This window comes from Bubalus kerabau, chromosome 13, assembly GCF_029407905.1.
Source record: "Bubalus kerabau isolate K-KA32 ecotype Philippines breed swamp buffalo chromosome 13, PCC_UOA_SB_1v2, whole genome shotgun sequence".
In the NCBI taxonomy this organism is placed as follows: Eukaryota; Metazoa; Chordata; class Mammalia; order Artiodactyla; family Bovidae; genus Bubalus; species Bubalus kerabau.
This window is the reverse complement of record NC_073636.1, coordinates 67,244,403-67,261,025: the sequence shown is the minus strand read 5'-3', so window position 1 is coordinate 67,261,025 and position 16,623 is coordinate 67,244,403. Positions and strand designations below refer to the sequence as shown.

Genomic DNA, 16,623 nt, shown 5'->3' with positions numbered 1-16,623 from the left:
GCAGGTCAGGAAGCAACAGTTAGACCTGGACATGGGACAACAGACTGGGACCAAATAGGAAAAGGAGTATGTCAAGGCTGTATATTGTCACCCTGCTTATTTAACTTATATGCAGAATACATCATGAGAAACGCTGGGCTGGATGAAGCACAAGCTGGAATCAAGATTGCCAGGAGAAATATCAATAACCTCAGATATGCAGATGACACTACCCTTATGGCAGAAAGTGAAGAGGAACTAAAAAGCCTCTTGATCAAAGTGGAAGAGGAGAGTGAAAAAGTTGGCTTAAAACTCAACATTCAGAAAATGAAGATCATGGCATCCAGTCCCATCACTTCATGGGAAATAGATGGGGAAACAGTGGAAATAGTGAGAGACTTTATTTTTCTGGGCTCCAAAATCACTACAGATGGTGACTGCAGCCATGAAATTAAAAGACACTTACTCCTTGGAAGGAAAGTTATGACCAACCTAGACAGCATATTAAAAAGCAGAGACATTACTTTGTCAACAAAGGTCCGTCTAGTCAAGGCTATGGTTTTTCCAGTGGTCATGTATGGATGTGAGAGTTGGACTATAAAGAAAGCTGAGCGCTGAAGAATTGATGCTTTTAAAGTGTGGTGTTGGAGAAGGCTCTTGAGAGTCCCTTGGACTGCAAGGAGATCCAACCAGTCCATCCTAAAGCAGATCAGTCCTGGGTGTTCATTGGTAGGACTGATGTTGAAGCTGAAACTCCAATACTTTGGCCACCTGATGCGAAGAGCTGACTCACTGGAAAAGACCCTGATGCTGGGAAAGATTGAGGGCAGGAGAAGGGGACAACAGAGAATGAGATGGTTGTATGGCATCACCGACTCAATGGACATGGGTTTGGATGGACTCCAGGAGTTGGTGATGGACAGGGAGGCCTGGCGTGCTGCGGTTCATGGGGTTGCAAAGAGTCAGACACAACTGAACAACTGAACTGAACTGAACTAAGCATAAGAAAGAAACACACTACTGATACATGCAAAGTAAATGAACCTCAAAAACAATCTGTTGAGTTAAATAAGCTAAACAAAACACATACTGTATGATTTATTTATATGAAATTCTAGAAAGATAATGGTTGACTGGGGCCAAAGCTGGATTGATGGGAATTGATTGTAAAAGGGATCAAGTAAATTTCAGAGGGTGATAAAAATGATCTATACATGCATTATCCAATATGGTAGCCACTAGCCACATACAGCCATGGAGTATTTGAAATACAGCTAAATTTCAGATTTAAGTTGAGGAAACTTAAAATTTAATTTAAGTTTAAAAATTGATACCTGATTCAGTTATTGGGAAATATTTAAGTATGTTTGGAATAAGTATATTTAAGTATGGGAATCTACTTTTTCAACTGTAAATTGTATGAAATCTAAATAAAAACCAAGTACTTTAATGAAAACCTAGCATTGAATTCATATGTAAATGTAAAATGCACACTGGATTTTAAAGAGTTAGTACAAAAAATGAATGTAAAATAGATTAATAATATTTTTTATTGATAAATAATATTGGTTACTTTTCCCCTTTGTTAACCATATGCTCATTTTCTATGTCTGTGAGTCCATTTCTATGTTGTAAATAAGTTCATTTGTATCATTTTTTTAAGATTCTACACATAAGTGACTTAATGTATTTGTCTTTCTTTGACTTCACTTAGAATGACAGGTTCAACCATGTTGCTGCAAATGACAATATTTTATTCTCTTTTATGAGAAAGAATATGGCTCTTTCATTATTTTTATGGCTGAATAATATTCCATTGTATGTATATATAAGCACATCTTCTTTATCCATTCATCTGTTGATGGACACAAGTGGCTTCCATGTCTTGGTTATTGTTTAAGTAATGTGGCTAAGAAACGCTGCGTGCATCTTTTCAGATTACAGTTTTCGTCTTTTCCAGATATATGCCCAAAAGTGGGATTGCCGGATCATCCTATTTTTAGTTTTTTAAGCAACCTCTATCTTGTTGAGCCTGCACCAATTTATATTCCCACTAGCTTCCCACTGTGCTTCCCGGGTGGCGTTAGTGGTAAAGAACCTGACTGCCAATGCAGGAGACATAAGAGATGCAGTTTTGATCCCTGTGTCAGGAAGATCCCCTAGCGAAGGAAATGGCTACCCACTCCAGTATTCTTACCTGAAGAATCCCATGGACAGAGGAGGCCAGCAGGCTACGATTCATAGGGTCACAAAGAGTTGGACACGATGGAAGCGACTGAGCACACACATACCAGCATTGCAGGAGGGCTCCCTTTTTTCCACACCTTCTCAGCATTTATTACTTGTAGACTTTTTGACAATGGCCATTCTGACTGGTGTGAGGTGGTACCTCACTTCAGTTTTGACTTGCATTTCTATAATAATTACTAATGTTGAAGATCTTTTCATGCACCTGTTGACTATCTTGGCTATCTGTACTGTATGTCTTCTTTGGAAAAGTGCCTATATTGGTCTTCTGCCCAGTTTCTGACTGGGTTGTTATTTATTTATTTTTTTTTGACATTGAGCAGTAAGAGCTGTTTGTATATTTTGGAAATTAAGCCCTTGTCTGCCGCATCATTTGCAAATATTTTCTCCCATTCTGGAGGCTGTCCCTTCGTTTTATTTCCTTTGCTGTGCAAAAGCTTTTTTGCTTGATTAGGTCCCATTTGTTTGTTTTTGCTTTTATTTCTTTTGCATTGGGAAACTGACCTAAGAAAACACTGCTATGATGTATGTCACAGTGCTCTGCCTGTGTTCTCTCCTAGGAGTTCTATGGTGTCATGTCTTTATTAACGTTTTTAAAGCCATGCTGAGCTTATTTTTGTGTACGGTGTGAGGACAGGAGAAGATTTTCTGGGCCTAATTTCTTGCATCCTCTCCTATCTAGGAAAGCAATAAAATCATTAATGGAGACATCTCCTCCTTGTGATTAGCAGCAACACTCTGCCAAAATGGTACACATATCTCCCTTCACCAAAAGTACACATAAACTGCCTTCCCCACTTCCTCTTCAGAGCAGTTCCTCAGAGCTATCTGAGAGGCTGTCTCCCAGGCGATAGTCCTCATTTTGCCCCAAATAAAACTTAACTCACAGCTCTCATGTTGTGCATGTTTTTCAGTCGACAGTGTATCTTCCTTGTGGTGAAAATAAAGGTATACACATTTGTCAAAATTAAAACTATATACTTAAAATGAGTGTCTGATTATATATCACTTTTCTCTTGCCTGGGAAATCCCATGGACGGAGGAGCCTGGTAGGCTGCAGTCCACGGGGTCGCTAAGAGTCAGACACGACTGAGCGACTTCACTTTCACTTTTCACTTTCATGCATTGGAGAAGGAAATGGCAACCAACTCCAGTATTCTTGCCTGGAGAATCCCAGGGATGGGGGAGCCTGGTGGGCTGCCGTCTATGGGGTCGCACAGAGTCGGACACGACTGAAGTGACTTAGCTTAGCTTAGCTTAGCTTATGCCTCGATAAAGCGACTTCACTTTCACTTTTCACTTTCATGCATTGGAGAAGGAAATGGCAACCCACTCCAATGTTCTTGCCCGGAGAATCCCAGGGATGGGGGAGCCTGGTGGGCTGCCATCTATGGGGTCGCACAGAGTCGGACACAACTGAAGCGAGTTAGCAGCAGCAGCAAAGATGATAAAAATATTAAAATTGAATCATATATATGTATGTGTGATAATGTGTGTACATAAATGTATAAATGACTATCTTGTTGGTGATCGTTCCTTATCAATAATCAGAAACATAAAAAAACTCATAGGCTGTGGACATGCAAAATTCATTGTTACTCTTAACAGTCAATACATTAAATTATATTAGAGTTATTTACTGTCGGCCTCCATCACGACCTATTGAGTTTCTTGAAGGCAAGAATCCTGTCTTGTTCATGTCTGTGATAAGCCTAGCACTTAACACAGTAAGTGAACATAGCACTTTATCAATGTTTTAATAACTGCAGAGCTGTCCCAGACAATTTATAGTCTAATTCCCACAAAATCCCTGGAAATTTGGAAATGGAAATCCTTCCCATTTTTCAGATGAAAAAAAGGAGAATCAGAGGACAGAAAGGTTAGACTAACTCACCAAACATCCAGAACTAGTCATTGAAAGAGCTGTGTTCCAAATCCACATCTCCCTTAACTCTAAACCCCATTCTTTAACACTATACCATATTGCTACCTCTCCAGGTGGGCATTTCATTAACTGTTTGATGAATGCTTGAATTCAAACAAAAATCAGTATTTAGGGGCAATGGAACCAGAGGAATTTTCCTGAACTTCTAGTGTTATAGCTGCAGTTTTTAAATGGGTTCCCTTGAGACAGAGAGCAACTTGGCAGCTCTTGCTAGATCAGGAAGGATGGATCTACTAGGGAGAAACAACTCCCTCCCAATTAAACTTCTCATTTGGGAGTCTGAAGGAAAAAAATTACACAGAACAAAGAGCATGGGAAAGGAAAAAAAAGAAACGCTGAATCTGCTGATATAGCTAATTAATGTAAAAGAATTAATTTAACAGTAACTTCAGCATTCAAAAATGAAAAGTTAGGAGATCCTAGAAAGGTGCTATTTCTACATCTTTTAGAGCTCCTTTTTAAATTAGGCTCCCAGAACCTCACCATTCCTGCTTGAATAATCCATACTTGTGGTTATTTATTCAGCTCCCCACTGCTGCACATTTCCAAGCCATATGCTACAGGAATACATCACCTCATATTTGCACTCAAACATCCAAAGACACTGGCTGTTCAGACCTTTAAGAAGCTTAGAAGAAAGTCCGTATAGAATATAGTTTTAAGGTTAAAAGGCCCAGGAAGCCAAATGCATCTTCTTTATATGCTATGTGCCTGAGAGAAGGTGGATCATTTCAACAAAAGGACAGGCAATTAGAAGGGTAAAGGAAATAAACAAACAAAAGACTTAAGAGAGTAAAGCCAGCAAAAATCAGTTGAACACTAAAGGCCTCTGAATAATTACAATGCCCCTCTCTGTACTTTAAAATAAATTTTTGAAAACGATTCCACCAAGGAAGATTTTTCAATCAATCCAAGGTCTGGTACACACTGGACAAACCAAGAGGTCTACTGTGCCCCTGGGCCTACACAGGCCTTTAAAAAGAAGATGTTTTTGAAACACATACCCTGATGATCTTAAGTACAAAAATAGCTTTAAGCACAAAAATCTGTAGAATCTGTCACTGGAGAATTTTTTATAACAACAAAACATTGGAAATAACTACAATATCAATAACAAAGAAAGACCAAGTAAGTTATATTCCTTTAGAGTCACCATTATTCAATTATTGAAAACTGTCATTGAAGATTATGTCACAACATGGCAAACAGCATGTTAAGTTAAAAAAAATTAACAGTATAGAAAATTACAAATGTGGTAGGCCTAAAAAGCTGTTAAAAATAAGAAAACAATTATGGGGGAAAAGACTCCAAGGAATCTGCATCCAAAGTTGGGTTGTGTTTTTAGCTTCTAAAACTAAAAATACAGGAGACAGGAATCCTACCATTCATTTCTGTACAAGCCAAGCACTTAACACATTACCTTATCAGTGCTTTAACAGTTTTGTATGTCCATATTCTAAGTTATATTTAAGAGATATGTATCAAATTTATTAAAAATTCTTTTCACTGAAATTTTCAATCTATCCAGATATGTTTCAAAACAGCAGACTTGGGTTCAGTTTCATAAAGGATAATCCCATAATGCTCAGACCTCCAACCAATCAAACATGCTCTTACATCTCTCAATTTAAAAAACTGACCATTGTCAACTAAACACCCCACTCTGGTTACCCCTTCACCCTATATCTCTAATCTGCTTCCAAGCCAGATTTCTCAAGAGTTATCAATTACAAGCTATCTCCCATTTACTTCCAGATTCTGTGAATTACACTAATATGAAACCTACTTTAAGTATTTTAAGAAATGAATGCACAAATAATAAGATATGAAAGTGAACTGAAAGTGACAGTCACTCAGTCATGTCTGATTCTTTGCAACCCCATGGACTGGAGCCTGCCAGGCTCCTCCTCCATGGAATTCTCCAGGCAAGAATACTGGAGTGGGTTGCCATTCCCTTCTCCAGTGGATCTTACTGACCCAGGGATCAAACCAAGGTCTTCCGCACTGCAGGCAGATTGTTTACTATTTGAGCTTTAAATTAGATCTAGGTATTGCCAGGAGAAATATCAATAACCTCAGATATGCAGATGACACCACCTTTATGGCAGAAAGTGAAGAGGAACTAAAAAGCCTCTTGATCAAAGTGAAAGAGGAGAGTGAGAAAGTTGGCTTAAAGCTCAACATTCAGAAAATGAAGATCACGGCATCTGGTCCCATCACTTCATGGGGAATAGATGGGGAAACAGGGAAACAGGAAACATGGAAACAGGGTCAGACTTTATTTTTTGGGGCTCCAAAATCACTGCAGACGGTGATTGCAGCCATGAAATCAAAAGACGCTTACTCCTTGGAAGGAAAGTTATGACCAACCTGGATGGCATACTCAAAAGCAGAGACATTACTTTGCCAACAAAGGTTCATCTAGTCAAGGCTATGGTTTTTCCAGTTGTCATGTATGGATGTGAGAGTTGGACTGTGAAGAAAGCTGAGCGCCAAAGAATTGATGTTTTTGAACTGTGGTGTTGGAGAAGACTCCTGAGACTTGGACTGCAAGGAAATCCAACCAGCCCATTCTAAAGGAGATCAGCCCTGGGTGTTCTTTTGAAGGAATGATGCTAAAGCTGAAACTCCAGTACTTTGGCCCCCTCATGAGAAGAGTTGACTCATTGGAAAAGACTCTGATGCTGGGAAGGATTGGGGGCAGGAGGAGAAGGGGATGACAGAGGATGAGATGGCTGGATGGCATCGCTGACTCGATGGACATGAGTTTGAGTGAACTCCGGGAGTTGGTGATGGACAGGGAGGCCTGGCGTGCTGCAATTCATGGGGTCACAAAGAGTCGGACACGACTGAATGACTGAACTGAACTGATACAAGGAAGGAATTATGAAGAAAGTTCTAGAACTGTTTTGCACATTTTCATATCTCCTATGCTAGCCACATGGCAAGGTATAACTCATTACTGAAAATAATATATAATGAAAAGTATGTATAAATGAAAAATAGGAATTACATTCTGCTGTCAATAGTAAAGTATGTTAGTCGCTCAGTCATGTCTGACTCCGCTACCCCATGGACTGTAGCCTGCCAGGCTCCTTTGTCCATGAAATTCTCCAGGCAAGAATACTGGAGTGGGTTGTCATTTCCTTCTCCAGGGGATCTTCCTGACCCAGGGATCGAACCTGGTCCTCCCGCATTGTGGGCAGATTCTTTACCATCTGAGCCACCAGATTTTTGTCAATAGTAAAAATATGGACAAACATATGGCATAGATAGGTCTACATAAGATAAAAAGAAAATTGGGCTAAGTTTAGAAATTAACATAGGGTATGTTTAGAAATTAATGACTAGATTTCCCCAAACCAACACACTATGACAAGGAACAACAACAACAAAATTTCCCTTCAATGGAGTGGTCCTAGTACCAAATGACATAACAATAGGATACAAACAGACCAAAACATACTCTGTATTCATCCAAACTAACTTCAGAAAAGACTATACACTCACCTTAAGACTACTGTTTTACATATCTAGGAAACTCAATGGAATAAAAGATCATAGCTAGCTACATGTTCTCGAATCCAGGCTAACAGTGAGGAGTTGGACAAAAAAAGATGGACAGCTAGGACATGATAGGAGATGAGAAGCATACCTTAGCATGAGATTCATCAGCTGAAGACCCTCGCCTTTAAGGAAGCGCTCACGATTGGAACTCAGCATTAGGCAGGAACAGAGGGAATCAAACAGATTTTCCATCATCTCCTGCTCCTCGGCTGTGCTAGGATTGTGTCTTTTAAACACCTGTCAAGCAAAAATAACAGAAGGCACAGAATCATAAGAGAAGGTCTTTTCATCAACCAGCTTTCACCAATTTCTGAAGCCTGTCTACTCCAATAATCCTACAACTGAAGAAGCAGAGCCCTATCAAACAAAATTCTCATCTGTTTCCATTTTAGAGAAACTAGGCTGATTCACAGGTATTAAATAAATGGCTACATGCAAAAACAAAAAACAAAAAAACCCCACAACAACAACAACAGAAAACCACTCAACTGACCATTAGGTCCAGGAGTGATTCATAGTTCCAAGGAGGCAGATTTAACAAAAACCAACAAAATCTTTTTATTATGAAACATATTTACCTACAGAAAACTCTGTAACATGTACAGCTAAATGAGTAAGGTGAACATCCCTGAAACCATCACCCAGATCAAGAAACAACTTTGCCAGCTACCCCCACCCCAAAGCTCTCCACTTGACCCACCCGACCACAACACGTTTCTTCCCCTTGTAAAACAAACCACGGTTCTGAAGGGCAAATCCTGGCCCAAAATAAGGAACAGTTTCCTAATCACCAGGGCTAATGAACTGCCTTACAGACCATTTGTGGCTCTAAGTCGTGGGAATGGCTTCAAGCAGCTTTTATCTTTGCCAGAGATACATGGCATGTTAAGAGGAAAGCTTCTTAACAGTGTATGCATACCCATACAGTCTGCTACAAAATGATCAATCTTATAGGAGCAGGACTAAGCACTTTCCCAGAACTGGGAAGAGATTCACATTTCAAAGCTCTATTTTTGGGGTGAAGGCCAAACCACTCAGGCTGCTGGCACCAGGATGGAAGCTGTATGCAAACTGACATCTCAGACACTCCCAACACTCTAAAGATTTTATCCAAATGATCTATTTTCAGTCTTGGTTTTGGAATAACACAGATGAGACTGGTTAGGAAAAAAAAATCTTAACAGTATTTTCAGAATGCCAGCAGAACATTTCCATGGGATTTACATTTCTTACACTGAGCAAATGGCAATTTCTAATTTCTTTTTCCAGCCTCCAGTGCCACATCCTCCCCCTATCCTCCTCTTTGACCTCTATCCTGTTGCACTGGAACTTGTACACGTGAAGCTTATCTGGATCCTAAATGAACAGACTCCAATTTAGTGGCAGACTGAGAAAAGAAAGTGAATAATCTTGGGAGTGGGTCAACTGAAAATAATGTGGCATTCTTGGCTCAAAAATATATACTTAAGTGGGAAGCACAAGTCTTTGGGACTGACAAACATCAGGAGCCTGAGAAAGTCCACACCAGACACATGGTGCTATCTGGTCATAAAGAGCAAACGAACTAAGAAAGGAGGCGAACCATGTGCCTCCAGTGTGACCTGAAGCCTGCCAACACACCCCATATGGCTTCATCACATGGCTGATTCCTTCCCACAATCTCCAGTTCCACCTCCCATTTAAAGATACAAGCCATGTATCTTCATGGCAGACAGGAAGCATAAGAATTACTCACGGATAACTGCTGAAGAAGCACATCGATTCCATCCAGCTCCCCAAGCAATTCCCTGTTTTCTAAAAGGGGGAAAAAAATAGAAGAAGAAAAAAAAAAATGAAGCTAACTGTCAGATTTTACAGCCGTCTAACACTGATACATCAGCAAACAAAATCAATACAGCTTGACAGAGTACAAAAGCTGCACAGAGAGCGAGAGGGAGAGCAAGGGGATGCCAAAGGCAAGAGAGCTTGCTGTCATCATCTGAAACAAGCCTGGCTCCTATCCGAACAGAATGTCAATACCGAGAGGGAGCCTCACCATCATTGTCCTGGAGCAGTATGGCCAGCACTTCACTACAATACAGTTTGTTGGCATCGAAAGGCATCTTTGCCTGTGGGAAAACAGGAGAAAGGAGAAATATGTTAAGGGCCCTTGTTTCTTTCCCCAGGACAATTTTCTCCACAAGTATTAGGATCTGAGCTGGAGAGATAGAGAAGTGAGAACAGGAAAAGGTAGGTTATGGGTAAAAAAAAGTCTGCCTCTGCTCTTGAGAGACCAGACTCAAGTACAACGTAGCAAAACCATAAACAGCATTATGTACACAGCGGTCCTCACCCTTCTAATGCCCAGATACAAATGTCACCTCCTCTGTGAAGCTGTCCCAGATTCCCCATTGTGAGTCTAGGGACTATGGTTGAGCACATGATATGTACTCAAATGCAAAGTAGATGAATGAAAGTTTTTAAGACTAAAATCTATCATGAAGCTTCAGTCACGAGTGACGGTCATAAAATTAGGCTGTAAATTAGCCTATGGACAGATGATCAGAGAAGCTGAAAACAAAGCCAGTTCTTATTTAGATTAGCTGAATGTCTTTGTAACAAAGTAGTTCCTTTTTGGATTTTTTAATTTTTTTTAATGTTTAAAATTTAATTTGAAATCATAAACCTATCTGCTCATGGGCCATAATCTGCCTACTATTTAAAAAGGAAACCACATTAAATATGCAGAAATGTGTTAATATTTTAACACCCAAATTACTACCCACAATTCTTTCCCTGCTGCATGCTCTGCTACTTGGAGTCGCAGAGGGGACACATGCACTGCAGAGCCCATCTTTCACGGTAACCCACATTGTTGTTCCTGAGCGAAACTCAAGTGCCTCACCATTAACGATACCCCGTGGATAAAGGGACACAGAGAGGAGCATGAGCCTCATCGATGTGTTTTTATTTACTGGACCCTCAATCCTTAAAATGCAGGCACAATAACAGCTGTTAATCAGCAGCAACCCTGCTACCCATCCAGGTTTTTGAACTGAGAAATAATTACTGTACCTGGAAAGGACAGGGGAGGTGTTTATCTTGAAGCTAATACCGCCATCCCCTTAGCACCATTCACAGTTCTGTTTGGACATTGATTTTGCGCTTAAGAACGAAGACTGGCCCCTAATGAAGCAACACCCAGCATCTTTTCAGCTCTCTCTGCACGTCTTCCTCATCGAGCCTACGTGCACCCCACAGGGCTCCAGGAGGCTGACCAGGTATGACCCATCTCAGGTTAAAAGATCTGTAAATACAAGGTCTTACGTGTGCTGACTGCAAGGTATGCTCCCTGGGCAAGCTTAAGGTCTTGTTTCAGGAAATTCAGTACAACAGCCAGTGTTTAAATGCAAACTGTGGTATTTTTCACTTTAAGAAAAACAGTTTTATACAAATCAAAACACAAAAGTGAAAAGCCAAGGGGTGAGTATCTCTATCAGAATGAAGAATCTGCTAATCAAATCACTCAAATTATTTAAGTTATGAGTATTGCTAGTTTGCTGACAAAAGTCCGTCGAGTCAAAGCTATGGTTTTTCCAGTAGTCACATATGGATGTGAGAGCTGGACAGTAAAGAAAGCTGAGCAAGGAAGAATTGATGCTTTTGAACTGTGGTGTTGGAGAAGACTCTTGAGAGTCCCCTGGACTGCAAGGAGATCCAACCAGTCAATCCTCAAGGAAATCAGCCCTGAATATTCAGTGAAAGGACTGAGGCTGAACCTGAAGTTCCAGTACTCTGGCCACCTGATGCAAAGAACTGACTCACTGGAAAAGATCCTGATGCTGGGGAAGACTGAAGGCAGAAGGAGAAGGGGACGACGGAGGATGAGATGGTTGGATGGCATCACTGACTCAATGGACACGAGTTTGAGCAAGCTCTGGGAGTTCACGGTGGACAGGGAAGCCTGGTGCACTGCAGTCCATGGGGTCACAAGGAATCAGACATGACTGAGCGATGGATTTATATATTTATTGCTAGTTGAAGTGATTTAAGCCATACCAACTTATATGTAGCTTTTTAAGGGTCAAGGTTCTTGGTTCAAACAAGATACACTCAACTGAAAGAAGCCAAAAGATATCAGGCCCCTGGAGCAATAGCCTTTCTGTGATTCCAATGACTCTTGGCTTTTACTTGATTGTATAAAATTCTATCTCCAAGGTAGGGGGGAAGGTTTCCCTCTTTTCCCAACAAGTTGTTTAGTAGGCACTTGCTAAATTTAAGACAAAAAATTAAACATGACAGCAAACAGAGGTGAATTTGCATGAACCTGATCCACTTACATCATTTAAAAGGTTACACTGAATTAAAATTGATTTCATCAACTAATACATGTATATTAAAAAAAAAAAGGACATAAATCTAGGATCAGACACACCGAGACTTCACTCAGAAGCATGCACTATGTATGTAACCCAAAGTCTGCAGTTCCCAAACTGTGTGCCATGGAACACCATACTGAATCCACAGGGGATTCCAAGGGTTCACAGTATTTCCAAGAAAAGCACAGTGACATCTGACATCTGTGGAATAGTGAATGCATCAACCATTAGCTCCAGGTACTGTTTTCTTTTGATGACATCCTTTCTTTGACGGGCTGGCTTTGGGTGGTTACTATGATAAAAGAGCTGTGTGAAAATCAACGTGGAGAAGAAACAAAGATGGTGGTGTTCAATCTGATTCCAAGGTTTTAGAAGTTGTGCAGTACTCAAAAGGCACACACATCTATCGGAAAGTAGTTGTGGTATTTAAGAATGAAATTAAAAATATATTTTAATCCAAGCATTTCATTTTTTCAAATGGCTACTAAATTCTTAGGACATAAATACGTATGAAATTGTTTGCACCTAACTGCCTTAAATGGGACTATTAGGTCCTTTTTGGCATAAGACCTTATAAAAAAATTACTGAGATATTGATGGCACCATAAATTAAGAATGGTCATCTATGACTGAAGTAATATTCCTGGTCTCAAGTTTCTTTATCTGTAAAATGGAGACAATAAAATAACATCTTCTCTGGAGGGTTACTATAAGAATTAAATAATATGGAAGTTGCTGTTGTTTAGTCACTAAGTTGTGTCTGACTCTTTTGCAACCGCATCGATTATAGCCTGCCAGGCTCCTCTGTCCATGGGATTTCCCAGGCAAGAATACCAGAGTGGGTTGCCATTTCCTAATCCAGGGAATCTTCCCAACCCAGGGATTAAACCCAGGTGTCCTGCATTGGCAGGCAGATTCTTTATCACTGAGCCATCAGGGAAGCCCAATATGGAAGTACCTAACACAATATGGAAGTATCAATAACCACAGATATGCAGATGACACCACCCTTACGGCAGAAAGTGAAGAAGAACTAAAGAGCCTCTTAATGAAAATGAAAGAGGAAAGTGAAAAGTTGGCTTAAAACTCAACATTCAGAAAGCTAAGATCATGGTATCTGGTCCCCTCACTTCATGGCAAATAGATGGGGAAACAGTGGAAACAGTGTCAGACTTTATTTTGGGGGGCTCCAAAATCACTGCAGATGGTGACTGCAGCCATGAAATTAAAAGATGCTTGCTCCTTGGAAGAAAAGTTATGACCAACCTAGACAGCATATTAAAAAGCAGAGACATTACTTTGTCAACAAAGGTCTGTCTAGTCAAGGATATGGTTTTTCCAGTAGTCATGTATGGATATGAGAGTTGGACTATAAAGAAAGCTGAGCACCGAAGAATTGATGCTTTTGAACTGCGGTATTGGAGAAGACTCTTGAGAGTCCCTTGGACTGCAAGGAGATCCAACCAGTCCATCCTAAAAGAAACCAGTCCTGAATATTCATTGGAAGGACTGATGCTGAAGCTGAAACTCCAATACTTTGGCCACCTGATGCAAAGAACTGACTCACTGGAAAAGACCCTGACGCTGGGAAAGATTGAAGGCAGGAGGAGAAGGGGATGATAGAGGATGAGATGGCTGGATGGCATCACCGACTCAATGGACATGAGTCGGAGTAAACTCCAGGAGTTGGTTATGGACAGGGAGGCCTGGCGTGCTGCAGTCCATGGGGTTGCAAAGAGTCAGATATGACTGAGAGACTGAACTGAACTGAACACATAGTAGGTGCTACATGTTTTTCAGATGACTGGGATCAGAAATATCCAGGTTAGAATCTCAGTTCTACACATTAGTTACTACCTATGTGATCTTCGCAAAATTACTCTGCCTCTCTAACCTGCCTGATATCTCCTACATTGAGTGAAACCGTGGGCTTGATGGGAAAAAAGGAGACTAATCTTTCATGTCTAGCCAAAGACAAAAGTCATGAAGGAAGTTTTATTTCTGTTTAAATCTCACTCAGAGATGACAGTCTCCAAGCCTGCAAAATACCAAACTGCCAAATTACAAGGACATTTAGTCAAAATCCGGAGGAGGGAGAATTCATTTACCAGGTATCTTCTCTTGGATTTTGCAAAGTTACCCAATGGGAGTTGGAGCTTCTGGGGCTCTCCTCCATCCAGGAGCCTGGTGATCCTAAATCTTTCAGCTGTCAGAGTAATTACAGAGTCGAGCATAGGTTTGTACTCAGCACACACCAGCCCTGAATAAAATTAAACTTCACCTTTTGGGGAGCTGCTGCTTTTTTGGAAAGTACAAGACAATTATGCTACCGCCCGCAGCCAAAAGCTGCAAATTATTTCTGCAGCTTTCCTCTGGTACCTGGGGCAGGTTCAGACATGGCTCCAGCCCTGTACAATCGTCAGAGCAACCTGTGCCCTACAAAAATCCCAACTCCTGGTCATAAGAGGCCAAGGACTTAGCGTCAACCAGTAGTACATGTAGTACACTGTAGCCAATTCTCAGCTCATGAGCTCAATGCTGAATACTGCAACTGTTTTTGAAGCAGTGATTTCATTGGGAAACAAAAAGCAATCTTAATTTTGTTTCTTTAAAAAAGAAAAAAGTTTTGGTATTATTTTCCATAGTATACAGTATCCTAATAAGTTTCTATTCCCCATCAAAAAGTGAACTATGGTGCAGCGTCTCTCACACTACAGTTATCTGCTTACTTGTTAAATCTTTTAATGCAATCCTTTGAAATGGGTTTTATCCCCATTAGCAGCACAAATTAGTAAGGTTTCATTTAGTGAATGAAAAAATCTGTAAGTATCTCTATATACTGCTTGCTAGGCTACTAGTACCGAAAGGAGACTGACTAATGTGCCATTCACTTAGGGGTTACTCAAGGACTACTGAATAAACAATGGATGATCAGTTAGGTAGCAAGGTTTTATAAAGCAATGTAAATATAAAAGGGGTTCTCAGACTTCAGCATACATCAGAGTCTCCTGGAGGGCTTCTTAAAACACAGATCGCTGGCTCCACTCCAAGCTGGGCAGATTTAGTGAGTCTGGGGCGGGTTCAAGAATGTACATTTCCAACAAGTGGCCAGGTAATTTTGACGCTCCTCGTTGGGAATCACACCCAGAGAACAACGGGGAAGAGATGCACATATGATGGAGTCCTAGTCCTTGCTGTTAAGGAGTTTAAGGATATTTGGAGAAAGACCAGGAGCACACATAATAATATGAAAGTCTCCCAGGTGATGAAGAAAAGATACTCCATGAGGGTATGTTTCACACAGCTATAGGCATATGTTAGAACCCAGATCTGCTAACTCCCAGAAGAGAACCAACATGAAAAAAAAAAAAAAAAGATTGATATTCAGAAAAGAAAGAGGGCAGTATGGGCAAAGTAGTGCTATGTAAAGAGTACATGAAGAAAGTCTGGAAGCTTAGGTTTTAATTCTAGCTCTATCTCTAACTAGCTACATGAATTTGGGGAACCTTAACTGTCTTAATCTCTACATGTCTTGATTTTTAATTTTTTATAGAACTTATAAGATTCCTTCCAGTTCAAAAAATGGTGGTGGCAATATGGAAGAGTAGGGGTTTAAGTTGGTTTAAGAAGGTTATGTACAATTTAGAAATACATAAGGCAGGAGTCATTCCTGGTGGAGGGAGGAACAGGAACAAAGACATAGAGGTCAACAATGTTGACCTTTGCAAACGTAGAGAGGCATGTCTGAAAACTAAAAGGCCAATGTTTCAAAACTGAGAAATGGAAGGGTCAGATCAGGCCAGGTTAAGGGGCCTTAAAAAGTAGGCAGAGATGGTGGGATCTGATGCAGAGGGCATTAGCATCACTGTAGGAAGGTTCTTGAACAGGGAATGGTATAATGAAAATGAAGTTTTAAATTAGTTTTGGAGTAGTACTGAACAAAAACAGGTAACAAAAATGCTCACATTTCTAGAGACCAGTGGATCTTATAATTCACTGTATATTTATGACCACACGTGGAACGTGTCTAAAATACACTGAAGACACAGACTGAGAAAGTACGTCTGGGAATTTGTATTTTTTTAAAGTTCTACCTGTGAAAGTAAGGATCTGGGTCCATCATTCAATCTGCTTCACCAAGATGATTAAGATCGTGAAGATTACAGTAAGCGCTTCTCCAGATTATGAGAAATAAGAGCAAGGAATTGCTTTTAAACACATGACTTCTTGCTGGCCTCACCCTGAAGCAAAACTTTCATTAATGTCTGGTCAGCACAGAATTTTCTAAGAATTTTCGCTTACTAGTAAAATAACCAAATAGCATTTTAATGGTTAGATACCCCCAAATTTTGAAAAACTGTTTTAGAGATAACAACATGGCTATTTGTGCCCCGAGGATCGCATAAACACTACGGCTGAAAGACAAGAGTCAAAAGCTTGCAAGACGGCCAAATGGGCCTCTTTATTACTCTCATAAGAGTAATGGAATCCAACCAAACACCCAAAGGTCTCAATTTCCCCTCCTGT

At 40.3% G+C, this 16,623-nt stretch overlaps 1 protein-coding gene across 3 annotated transcripts in view; it reads right to left on the bottom strand.

The window, feature by feature from the left end:
* The window catches only part of CTNNBL1 (catenin beta like 1), a 170,527-nt gene that overhangs the window by 80,484 nt on the left and 73,420 nt on the right, over positions 1–16,623 (bottom strand). For all 3 annotated transcript variants that reach the window (XM_055545004.1, XM_055545005.1, XM_055545006.1), the window contains 3 exons: positions 9,774–9,846; positions 9,474–9,532; positions 7,827–7,975 (listed from right to left, as the gene is read on the bottom strand). In XM_055545004.1, the coding sequence (XP_055400979.1) occupies positions 7,827–7,975; positions 9,474–9,532; positions 9,774–9,846 (281 nt within the window). The remainder of the gene's footprint in view (positions 1–7,826; positions 7,976–9,473; positions 9,533–9,773; positions 9,847–16,623) is intronic.